General features: G+C 35.8%; 1 protein-coding gene across 1 annotated transcript in view; it reads right to left on the bottom strand.

Annotated features, from left to right (window-relative positions):
* Positions 1–606: 606 nt before the first annotated feature.
* Positions 607–13,592, bottom strand: part of HUNK (hormonally up-regulated Neu-associated kinase) — a 140,382-nt gene continuing 127,396 nt past the window's right edge. The window contains exon 10 of the mRNA XM_074214121.1: positions 607–10,113. Coding sequence (XP_074070222.1) covers positions 9,434–10,113 — 680 coding nt within the window. The 3' untranslated portion in view covers positions 607–9,433. The remainder of the gene's footprint in view (positions 10,114–13,592) is intronic.

The following is a 13,592-nucleotide window of genomic DNA, read 5'->3' on the forward strand; positions in this document are numbered from 1 at the left end:
GATACAGATGGTATTCTCCATTGCAGATACCCCCAAATTGTCCCTGATTGTAGCACTGATGGAATGAGCAAGTCCATCAAGGTTGGTCATCACCCCCATGTTGCTGTTAAGGTGTACAGTGTTTTTCTGGTTCTGCTTATCTCTCTCAGCGTCAGTTCATGCAAATCCTTCCAGGCTTCCCTGAATTCCCATCCCTCCTAGTTTTTAATAGAACTATAGTGTTCCATGACATACATATATACCACAGTTTAAGCCATTCCCCAATTGAAGGACATTCACTTAATTTCCAATTCTTTGCCACCACAAACAGGGCTGCTATGAATATTTTTGTACAAGTGATGTTTTTACACTTTTTTCATAATCTCTTCTGGGTATAGACTCAGTTTGTCTCTGATTCTTAATTTGTGACCTCAAGCAAATCAAATAACCAGTTAGCTCATCTATGAAAAAAGAGACTAGTTAGTTTCTTTCCATTTCTAGCTCTATAATTCCATGAATTGTGAACACACTTAGAACAATATAAAGTACTCTGCAAATGCAAATTATTAGTGTTAAAATTAAAAGTGTTAAAATAATCAGTAATCAGAATGTAACCCTTGAGTTGTCATACATACTCTAAATTCACAATAACAGCAAAATATGGAAAAACACATAGGTAGGTCAAGTCACTGTTCCTAGAACCATAAATCAACCTAATCAATTTAAAAAAAATTCCTAATCATTTTTTTGACACAATCAGGGTTAAATGACTTGCCTAGAATCCCACAGCTAGGAAGTGTCAAGTGTCTGAGTCTGAATTTGAACTCAGGTCCTTTTGACTCCTGGCTGTTGGTCCATCCACCTCACCACTAGCCCTCCCAGGTCCAGTCATTCTTTTTTGTTTTTGTTTTAGGAAAGGCAATGGGGTTAAGTGACTTGCCCAAGGTCACACAACTAGGTAATAATTAAGCAGCTGAGGTTGGATTTGAACTCAGGTCCTCCTGACTCTGGGGTCAATGCTCTAGCCACTGCATCACCTAGACCTTGATTTGGAAGGTACCCCAGAGGCCCTCACTCCAGACTTGTAGTGCTAGCCTAGAGGTAGGATCCTCACCAAAAACAGAGGAAAAACAAGATTCCTTAAGATTCTGGAAACTCTCCTCTGGCACATCCCCACTGTTCCCTGAGGCTTACTTGGGCCAGATGACTAACAATACCAATAGAGTAATGTCTAGATTTATTCTTCTAAATTGCATCCTGTGACTTGGTACTCTTTGGTTCCTTTTCTCATTTTGCCTGGAAACTCCTTTGTTTTTCTACTTTTGCCATTTTGTTCACCATCCACTCCTGTTGTGGCTGGATAGCTCCATTGGCCTGCTGCTATTGTACTTTCTGATCCATAGTTGCCATCTGCTTCCCAAAGCAGCTGCTGTGTTGTTTTTTTTTTTTTAAGAGAATGAGATTAACTAGCCAACCATTTTTAGGGCTGGTCAACAAATTTCCAAAATTGTTGTAAGTGTAGGCAATTCTATCCCCTAATATATAAAGAAAGGTGACTCAGGCAGCTATCAAAACCTCTAGACTCACCCTCCTCAGCTCTTCTAACCTGTTTGGAGTAACTGGATTAGATTCATCAATTCCCTATCTTGGCATGTCAGTTGTATGTCTCACACTCAGTCAACACCTCCTATTGAGTATCCTGCTGAGGAAAAAAAAGAACTCTATTTATCTAACTCCTACCAGCTTCTTTAGTGACCATGCCAATGACCTTGGAGTTCCAATGAGATTCAAGAAAAAACTGGAGGAGGCAGAGGCAAAGCATTCCTCCCAAATAACAAATAGCAGGAAAAAGACCCAGGTATAGTATAGTAAATATGATGATGCAAAGATATGTTGCATTCTTATCAATCAGTAAGCATTGGAAAGTAGTTGGAGTATTGATTGGGATGAGGACCAAGAGTATCATGTAGTCTTCTAGGTCATATTGACCTAAGGTGAAAAAGAAATTAAAGAAATCAATTCTCTTACTTCCAAATGGCTTTGCTATTTCCTTCAGAAGACCTATGTATATACAAATGTTAAATCCATGAATGGAAAATAAAAAGTAAGGAGCCTCTAATAGACAAATCCTGTTGAAAAGTGGACATTTTCATTTTAAAATTTTATATGTCGAATACATCACTGTTGGGAAGTTAAGTAAATTTTCTTCTTTTGGCACCTCTTTCTCCCTCATCCCCAAATCCTTCATGAGGCAGACAATAAGAAAGAAAACTATATTGCCAATTACACTGATAATGTGATTAAAAGTATTATGCCATTTGAAAGATCCAAGAGGATATTTAAATGTAGTCACATTAAAGGGGTTCCAATCAACCACTAAGTCATTTTCAAATCATAATGATGTTTTCAATAAAACAAGAATCTTCAAAAATAAAATTTGTCATCTTTTACCAATACTGGTGAATTCTGGCTGCTCTTTTTGGTCAGGTTTGACCTTCACCAATTGTATTGAAAAAGCATCCCCTTCCTCTTCTACATACAGAGGTTTCTTGCTTTCTTAGCTACCTAGTTCCAAATATCTGTGCTAAACAAGGCCTAGAAAAAATTAAATTCTGAGATATGATTCTTTATAAAATTAATATTGGAATATAAATCAATGATTTAGTTTTCAAGATTGTATTATATTGAAAGTAAGAAATTTATTTTTGTTGAAAACTTCAGTTTTATTCCCAGTTAATATTTCTACTCTCTGCCTTTGTCCTCTTCTGGTTATATGAAAACCTCTTAGTTTCAAATGCATCTAGAATTTGAATGGCACCAACCCACTCTAGCCCTCATTTTGTACTGTGATCCACATCCCCCCAAAATATTTTAACATCAACCTTGGGGTGGGTATCATTAAGTCTGAAGAGATCTTGCTTGAAATATTTTCCAGCTTTAAAGCAGATGTGTGTAGTGAAAATACGTCCTCAGAAAGATGTATAACATATTTGTCTTTAGAGTCAGGTGTCTAAAAATTCCCTTTACAGCAAAGTTGCCACAAATAATACATTGATTTACTACTACTTGGGAGGATAAGTTTCTCTCATTGAAAGGTGATGACATTAAATTGAACCGACTCCCAGTATTGCTCTGAATTATTCTTACAGTACCTTCAGTATGCTGAGGCTCCTACAAAGAAAATAAATATTAAAACCAAGGTTTCTAAACCTCATTCCCTAATACTTCCAGCCAAAAAAACAAAGCAAATAACAACAAAATACCACCCTATACTTTATGAATTTACCACATATAGTGATGTCTTCATAGAAAATGATTTATTTGAATGAAAGGAGGCCATAAGATTAGCTAGGAGTTAAATTTCATCTTGAAGGTAGTATTAAGTGAGGTTGGGGTGGGAGAAGTTGGGGGGAAGGAAGTAGAAAAGAAAGCTACCTTTCTGTAAGTTCTTATTATAAAGTTCTTATTCCACCAATTCCAAGGGACCTTTTTACCTTTTTTTTGGAATTCAGGGAGACCAAAGAAACTAGGAGAGATTTCTACTCAAATACACTCCCTCAATTCCAAAGCTCCAGACCTATCTCATGTTACCAATTCATAGACAAAATGATAAAAAATATCCTTCCCTTTTAGAATCCCAGCTTCAGATCATTACACTCAAAAAAAAGAGAAAAATACTCTTCTTGATTAAATGTGAAAATGTATGTGACTTTGAACACATTAAGAACTATATACATGTGACCTATTATTATTATTAATTACCATCACTATGGCACATCAGTCAAAAACACATTCTTTGTTCTTGTCATGTTGTGCCTGGTACTTCTCTGTACTATAAAGATTGTAAGTTCCTTAATGGTGGGAACTGTGATGTCAACTTTCATCTTTTTAACCCCAGACTCTTTCCATAATGTCTGGCATATAACAAGAACTTTATTAAGTTTATTGACTTAAACTAGACATGTCCTGTTGGGATGAAACAGATATCCAGAATGGGAGAAATATCTCTGGAAGAAAGTACTTTATAGCTCAAATAAAAGTACTGAGTGAAATTTCTTAGTAAATCTGACAGGTGAAGTGTTCAAGTAAAATCTTTTGTGTTACCAGCAACACCAAACTATACTATTTTCTCAGTGTCTGCTTTTTTTTGCTTTTCTTAAAAGCAAATAAAACATGTGAAGATTACACATGTAGGGGAGAAAAATATGTATATCACAAAGACTTTGAAAAGGTACATACATTTAATGATAGTGACAAATAAAGTCCTTACTAATTAACAAATCACAATTAAAACTTCATTTTTCTTGTACTTCATACAATTACATTTCAGTAATTTTCTTACACAATGACAAAATTGAGTTCAAGTGTAGACAGATAGGAAACAACTAACTGTGACATAGATTACATTTGTATACTCATCAAATAGATTGGATGGGAGGGTCAAATGCTCTACATATCAAAGATTTGATGTTTCTTCTTTCCTTCTATTACATATATTTGCTGTGTTCTTACAGAAAATACAATAGTACCTCCCTCCTCCTGACCCCGAATTTTCCTGGAGTTCAAAATAAATCTAAGTTCAAATGAAGTTATCATTTGTAACAGTCCATTACACAGGAATCTGGGTTGGTTCTGAAGTATGTATGGAATGTTCTTTTACTGACAACAACACATTGGCTTTTATGAACAAATATAAAAAAAGTACACCTACTAGGTTATATTTAAGGGAGAAAAGGAATTCACAGAATTTACTGGCACACACACATTGCAAACTTATACAAAAATGTAATAGAGAGGCAGTACAGGGTAGTGGTAAAAGATCTGGACTCAGGACACCTATGTTTTAGCCTAGTCTCTAAAACTATAATAGTTACTGTGTAACCTTAGGCAAATCTTCATTTAAACTCTTGAAACCTCATTTTTTCCTTTTGTAAAAAGGGGATGACACTAGTTCTATCTTGCAAGGATGCCATGAGCAAAAAAAAAAAAGCCTATTTTGTAAATCTTTGAATCCTACATAAATGTAATTATGATTGTAATTGGAAATAGACAAAGTTTCTTCATGGATTTAGAAATAAATACTCCATGTCAGATGGAGGGATATTATTATTATTGACAATGTGGTTCCAGAGACAGGAAGATGGGTTCAAGTCTGCTTCTGAATTTTACTGGCTTGTTACCTCTGGGTAAGTACTGAAATCCTCAATGCTATAAGCAACTTTCTGAGATAATGATTTTTTTCCCTTCATTCTCAAAAACCATGACATCAGGGAGGTGATGTCACGATAATCCAGTGAACTGGATTTGAGAGAGGGGGGATACTGTGCTGTTATCAGCCTTACTCTCTCCTCCAGAACCATCTGGCTTCAGGACACAGATATCAATTAGGATGTCTGGAGATGGTTCTGGATGCCAGGCAATCAGGATTAAGTTAACTTGCCCAAAGTCACATAGCTAGCTTCTGAGGCCAAATTTGAATTCAAATTCTTCTGACTCCAGGGTTGGTGTTTTCTCCACTGTGTCATCTAGTTGCTAATAATAAGATAGTAGTTTGCAAAGTAAATGTTTATCTAAATGGTAAGAAGAATGTCATCACTCAAGAATTCCTAATATCAATTTCCCTATTTACTTTGCTCTCTTGGTTTTAAAAAAAAAAAAAATCAGTGTCAAGAGGCAGCTAGGTGGTGCAATGGATAAAGCACCGGCCCTGGAGTTAGGAGTACCTGGATTCAAATCCGGTCTCAGACACTTAATAATTACCTAGCTGTGTGGCCTTGGGCAAGCCACTTAACCCCATTTGCCTTGCAAAAACCTTAAAAAAAAATCAGTGTCAACTTGGAAGATCTAGAGACTAATTTGGATACCAAAAATAGCAAAATAATAGAAACATTAATTCCCCCTCCCCAAAATGTAGTTTAGAATCACAGGATGAGTTGGAAAGGACCTTAGGGGTTATGCCACAACTATTATCTCATTTTGAGCTTGCAATATTATAACTTCCCCATATTTCTCTTCTATGTGAACTATTGTATATCCATACTTTTCCTAAATCATACTTGTGGGGGCAGCTAGGTGGCGTAGTGGATAAAGCACCAGCCCTGGAGTCAGGAGTACATGGGTTCAAATCTGGTCTTAGACACTTAATAATTACCTAGCTGTGTGGCCTTGGGCAAGCCATTTAACCCCTTTGCCTTGCAAAAACCTAAAAAAAAAATCATACTTGTGATTTTTTTGGAGCTCAAAGGTAGAACTTTACATTTATTCCTATTTTTTTTTTATTTTACAAGTTTTGGTCCTTTGCTTCAGTTCATTAATGATTCTTTTTGATCCAGGTTGTCAAAAACTATACCTCTCAGTTTCATGTCATCTGAAAATTTAAGGAACATGTTAGAAGGACTCACACAAGGGAGAAAAAATAAGTTTGATTTTTATTACTGAAACTGATTATCAGATGTATGGGAAAAGAGAGGGGATGGTATGTTTCAACAGTATAAGAAATCACTAAGAAGTCAAATATTACCAATGTTCAACTTTAACTAGAATTTTATCTTTTAATTCAAATTCAGAAACATTTTTAAAATGTTACACATTTCCTCCAGCCAATTTAGCTTATTTGCAGATCTTTAAAGTGAACAATGTTCATTCTCCCATCTCCATGTTTTTGCATATGCAATCATGTGCCTGGCATGTTCTTCTCACCTACACTATTTTTAAAAATGACATTTAGTTCCCTTCTAGGTTCAAAGGGCTTTCCTGATTTCCTAAGATATTTGTGTCCTCCCCACATAATTTTGTATTTATTTTTTCCTATTTCCTATATTTACTTATGTGAAAACTTGTATTTCGCCAGGAGAATATAAGTTCTTTGAGGGTCAGTGGGGTAGGAACATGTTAATTCTAACCCTGTACCCTCCTTCCCAAATTGTTTTAAGAATTATTTGCCTGTTTATTGAAAGATGAGGTCCCTGACTTGTTTTCAGTAGACTATTTGTAGATGGGATTCTTGCTTGTTGAAGCAAGAATTATTTACATTATTTAATAGGCAAAGGACTTCGCCTCAGCCTGTGATCCATCTCTCTAAGCTATCCAACACCTATGTTAAGTTAATCACATCTGTGATCCAACCATGCTGATTATGAATTGTTTTCCCCAGTTGTTTTCAGGGTCCATTCATGATCAATGGCTAAGAGGAGAAAGCAACCAAAGCATGGAGCTTAAGCTGGAAATAATCAAGATTCAGTGAAGACAGATAGAGCCCAGCCAAAACCTCAATACACTCAGCTTTGGTTCAGTCTTTTAAAATCCTCAGCAAATCTATGTGGGGAAAAGAGAACTAAAATTTATTCTCTTCCCTCCCTCCTTGTCTTTTTTCTCCCTATCTCACCCCACCCCCAACCAAGGGTGGTACTTCAAAGGAGACAATACATTTAAAGATGGCATATGTCTGGCAAATCTGTTTTCACAGCTCATAACATATAGCTTTGTTCTAGAATGTGCTACCTTCCTCGGCAGTCTAGAAATAACACTGCTACAGAGATGGTTTAGCCTTCTGGTTATAAGAATTCCACTTTAGTTCTCCTGCAAATGTCTGACTGCAAATGACTGAGAAACATTATGGAATGACCCAGGTGACTTGATGGAAGATGGGTGTGTCAGACTTCACAAGTGCAGGGATTAATCCCCCTCCCTCTTACAGTTCTCAACTCCAGCAAAAATGGCATCCATGCATGTGAAAGGGATAGACATAGGCCATAATTGGCCTATGGTGAGTTGAGCACTTTACAAATTTCATTTGATTCTCACCACCATTCTGGGAGGAAGGTAATGCTATCACTATCGTCCCCATTTTACTGTTGACAAAACCAACAGACAGATTAAATGACTAGATCAGGGTCACACAGCTCTTATGAATAGGGTCTTTCTTACTTTCTAATGAATAGGGTTCAGCACCCTACTATCTACCTTGAGGCACCACCTCATCGTTTAGCCAAAAGAAGACCGGATTCCAGTTCTCTTTTTCACTACCTGTATGGCTTACAACCTCTATTTCCTCCTCTTTTAGATGAAGAGGTTGAAAAGGTCTCTTCCATCTCTCTAAGACTGTGATAACCTCCAACCTTCTTAAAGTTCCTAATGAAACTAAGATGAGCTTAGCAGAATCATTTTTTAGCTTACCAAACAATCTCAAAAATAGTTTTGCTATTTGTGTTCAGTATCTCATGATGAAATTTCCTTTGTGAAAGAGTGGTTTGCTATTTTGGAAGCCGAGGTGGGGAGATCAGGGAATGATGATAGGAATGGGCAAAGAAAAAAAAATGGACTAGCAAAAAAAAATTAAAAAATACACATAGGAGCAGAAGGATTTCAAAAAAGGACACAAACAGGACATTTTTGTCACTACCATATTAAAATTAAAACATAAACTGTACTATCTAGAGAAGTTCACAGTTACATATATAGAGCCTTCTTCTGTTCTTTGTCTATGTTTGTTGATATTAATTTTGTAAATTTTAAAAGAAAAAGAAATGATTCACTCATTAACTAATTTCAGGTAGGGATGGAAAGAGGCCCAAATACCTCAACTAAGCAACAATAACCGAAACCTTTGGCAAAACCTTGCTCCAGAGAGCAGAGTTCCTGTCTTCTTTTTCATCTTAATTCTTGAAATTCAGTTCATTTTTCAGTCCAACAGCCCTTTCTATAGGAAGGTGGTTCTTTCTTGTGTCTGTGGCTCAATGGTGCATCAAGGTTGACTGTATCTTAATTTTGATATTCTGTATCAATAAACTAGGACAACAAATTCTAGTTCTTATCTTACTGGTATGTCATGACATTGTAATGGATTCATTCCATTACAAAAGCAAAGGATCACTTCACTAAAAATAGAACACTTTTGTGAATCAAACTTTTCTGCCAACTGAATGTTCTTTTGATATACCTGTTTTACACATGATTATGGCATATAGAAAATTAAAGGATTCCACTCAAAAACACACAAATGTTGCCAGTGGCAACATAAAAATTAAAGACTGTCAACACACAGTTCTTATTTCAAGGGATGGTGATAAAGGAGGAGGGATTGAATGATCCAAATTGGCAATTGTTTATATCAAATTCCCCCCACTCCCACTACATATACACACACAGATGTATGTACATATACATGTAAGTGTGTGTGTGTGTGTGTGTGTGTGTGTGTGTGTGTGTACTTTTCTGAAGTTCAGGGAAATAGGTTTCACTGGACAGTCTTCAAAGACAACTGATGAACTTTAGCTGTTAAGTTTTTTTTAAACACAAAATATAAAAAAGAGCTTATTTATCTCTCATCTCATAAAGTGAGCCAGTGAAAGACAATAAGATTACCCAGACATAACACTCTTGTATATATGAAGAGCTATGTATCAATACTTTTCCTTTGTGGAGAAACTTCCAAATCCTAAGAGACAATAGAACTCTAATGACCTAAATTAACATTGCCTTTCACATTGTCATTGGTATCAAATGAAATGTTTCCTGGATTAATCTGATGTAGTGGAGGCAGGCGGGTCTCCAAAGGCTTGTCAGTGGAGGACTGAATAGTCTGATTTCTCTTTCTTAGCATTTGTCCAACTCCCATCATGGGAAACCTGCCTCTACTTTTCACACAATTTGGACTTCCCAGAGGATGTGTGGTTCCATTAGGAGGAACTGCTGGAGGAGAACACATACCCTCCTCCCTTGAAGGACTGCATTTTTCTTCAAAGCCAAAAGAGACTGGAGTCGAATGGCTGAGAGCTTTGCTAGGGGAGATGCTTCCTAATGGTAAGACTGGGGATAATGTCCTCTCATTAGAGTTTCTCCGTAAAATGTTCACTGGTGAACCCAGAATCCTAAAGTGATGAGTTGGAGAGAGCAGTTCTAGTTGGTCCTCTCGATCAACCGATTCAAAGGACCGTACAACATCTAGGATTAAATGAGCTTCCTTTGGCTGGATCCCCATGCTTGCAGGTTCTTGCTGATGAAGCTCCTGCTTCTTCATAATTCTTGGGGTTCTAGGTTGCTGAATTTCAAGATATTCCAAGGAACAAGAAGCAATACAACCAGTCTTGGCTCCAATAGCAGCTTCATGGAAGGGGCTAAGGCCACGAAGTGAATCTGCATTCAAGAAAATCAAATTATAGAGAAAACCATAAGTGTCTGATATCAGCAGGATAACTGAGGAAGGAAGAAATAAAGAATAACTAATTTTTTCTTTTATAAAATTAAAAATCATAAGTCAGTCAAATCAATCTTTTATGTACAAGTTGGGGGATTCATGGTTAGACAGCAACTTTTGTGAGGGGCAGCTAGGTGGTGCAAAAGATGAAACACAAACCCTGAAGTCAGGAAGACCTGAGTTCAAATCCAGCCTCAGATATTTGATACTTATTTTGTGTGTGACCTTGGGCAAATCACTTAACCTCATTGCCTTGCAAAAACAAAAAAACGAAAAGATCTATGAGACTATAGAGTTAGCAATGTGATACGGCACCCCAAAAGAGGCATTGAGATGCATAGACTTCTGAGAATAGAGGAGCTGTTAGCCTCAAGTGATGTTTTCACTTCTGGGCTCCAAAGTTTATAAAGGATATTGATAAATATGAAACTATCCAAAAGAAGGTAAATAGAATGGAGGAAGAACTCTAGTGCAATACATGGGAAAAGAAGATTTAGGAAAGACACAATAGTGAGATTTAAAAGTGTGGAAGCTAGAAAGAGGCTAAAGTATTTTTAGATGACAGGAAAGACTTCCTAACAATTAGAGCTGTCCCCAAATTACTCAGATAGGTCATGGATTCTTTATTTTTTTTATATTTTTTTTTTCATTTTTTTGCAAGGTAAATGGGGTTAAGTGGCTTGTCCAAGACCACACAGATAGGTAATTATTAAGTGTCTGAGGCTGGATTTGAACTCAGGTACTCCTCACTCCAGGGCTGGTGCTCTATCCACTGCGCCACCTAGCCACCCCTGAATTCTTTATTCTTAAAGATCTTCCAGTAGAGAGAGGTTAGATGACCAAGTTTGGGTTATGTTACATTGGATATTTTTTTTGGTGTTAGGCTGGACCATATGGCTGTTGATGGTCCTTCCAAATCTGTAATTCTATGAAAGAAACTCCAAATTAAACATAGTCATAAATGTCATAACCACAATCCAGACATTTCAGATTAAAGAAAAAAGTCTCACAAGAAACTAGGAAGGAGGTATGAAAGAATCAAGTACCAAAGAATCAGTCAGGATCACACAAAATTTAGCAGCAACTTACCTTATAGAAAGTAAATATTGGAATATGATATCCCAAAAGACAAAAGAAAAATACTTACAACTTCTAATTTATAACTTCTCAAAGAAACTATAGATAATGTTACAGTATTTTTAAAGTCTAAAGTTGATGTTGAGGAAAAAAGTTTCTACTGATAGGTGGGAAAATCAACTGAAAAAAAATATCTCATTATGAAATACCTTGCTCTCCAGAGTCAGAAAAATAGTGTGTGTTTTGGAATTTTGATTTATGGAAAGGAAATGAGTGTGGTGAAAGAAGCTGGGCAGCACAGGGGGAAGTTAGATGGCACAGTGGATAGAGCTCTGGCCCTGGAGTCAGGAGGACATGAATTCAAATCCCACCCCAGACAGTAATTAACTAGCTATGTGATCTTGGGCAAGTCACTTAACCCCTATTACTCTGCAAAAATTAAGAAAAAAAAGAAGCTGGAGAGAAAAAAGAGGTAAAGATGATTAGCTCTTTTCTGATGAAGATGATTTCACCTTTATTTTGAAAATTTTTGAGAAGAAACTATATTTGGTGTTTTGAGAAAAAAATGAATGATATAGAACTTTGTTTTCATAAGTGAAGAAGTTATTTGCTAGTAGAGTGAGAATTTCAGGTGACTAATTTTTCATATTATGATTTGTCTTTGCTTTATCACTCATTTTTATTTGTTCATAAATTGTATATGAGTAAGTCGATTATTAAATAATATATTTAATTATTAATTTATATTATATAATATTAAATATATTATAAAGTATATTAAATAATAGTATTAGTTAGTTTGGTAATTTAATTAACTAATGAATAAAGAGAGGTTTACTTTTATTAATTAGAAAGAAAGCATCCAACACCCCCCCCCAAGTAATTGTAAACCTCTATATAACAAGTATAAAAATGGAAAAAAATCAATAGCAGGCTAAAGAGTAACCTACAAGTGAGTGTGGTAAATTCCATAAAACTGGAATAACTTATCCCTGAAAAATAAGTATAATGTTACAGAGGAAAAAAATGAAGAAAAATGAATAGAAGACTTTAAAGCATTCTTTTTGAGAAAAACAGAGCTGGAGACCAGACTTTTTTCCCCTTTTTACACAAATAAGAAAGACAAGAGAAACTTAGAATGGTAACTATTCTTGAGCAAGTTAGATAATAGATACTTACATCTTAATAGGGAAAAAGATCATTATCCCTTCAAAACCTCATCTTTCTTAAGAGCAAAGAAAATATTAAATCTTGAGGGGTTTTGTTTGCAATTTTGTTTAATTTAAGAGAGTAAAGAAAAACAAGGGGGAAAGACATATAGAAAGAAGTGAGAAAGAGGGAGGCACTCACAATTCTTCATTATAGGCATGGATCATAATAAGAATATATGAAAATGGATGAAGAGTAAGGGGATTTAAGAATCTTATGAAATTTTATCTGAATGTGGAAAAGAATACATTAAAATCAGTTGGGAAATTGAAAGGAACAAGAAAAGAAAGAGAGGAGTTTAAAAGGCTGGGTGAAATAAAAGAGGAAATAATCAGAAATAAAAGGAACACTCCTTTTGCTATGCAGATGGCATTATGAAGGGAGCTTAAAAGGAGAAAAAGATTAAGATCCAGCAACTTAGATAGGGACTGGGTTAATAGAGGAAGGACAAAAGATTAAGATCAAACTATTTTAATTTTAGATAACTATTAGTAATACTAGGGGCAATTAGGTGGGACAGTGGATAGAGTGCTGGGCCTGGAATCCGGAAGACTTATCATCATGAATTCAAATCTGGACTCAGACACTTACCACTTAAGGGACCCTGTCTAAGATTTAACTATGCTTTCATTTCCTCATGTCTAAAATGAGCTGGAGAAGAAAATGGCAAGAAACCCCAAATGGGGTCACGAAAAATCAGACAGAACTGAAAAAAAAGAACTGAACAACAACAATTGAATAACTGAATTGTTAATGCCAATATATTTATTTCACTTTTCTTTTTTCTTTTAAAAGGAGCAGGAGACAGACAAAGGAGGGATATGATGCAAGGGAAAAAACCTAACAATCATATCCATGAATGTGAATGAGAAAGGAATTACCATAAAACCCAAGAGGGCTGAATAGAACAGAAAGCAAAATTTACCAATATATTAACATTCTCCCACTGACTTTTTGACCTTACAGACTTTGAAATCATGTCTTTAGTTTTCTCTTATTCTGAAATTTTCCTTTTCACTCTGGAATATTCTACCCTTCTCTGTGGTCATACAATATCCCTCCATGTCTCGTTCCTTTTTCTCTCACTGATGCATTCCTCCTGAAACTCCCTTTAAAAAAAAAAATCCAGTTG

This window comes from Macrotis lagotis, chromosome 1, assembly GCF_037893015.1.
Source record: "Macrotis lagotis isolate mMagLag1 chromosome 1, bilby.v1.9.chrom.fasta, whole genome shotgun sequence".
Classification (NCBI taxonomy): Eukaryota; Metazoa; Chordata; class Mammalia; order Peramelemorphia; family Peramelidae; genus Macrotis; species Macrotis lagotis.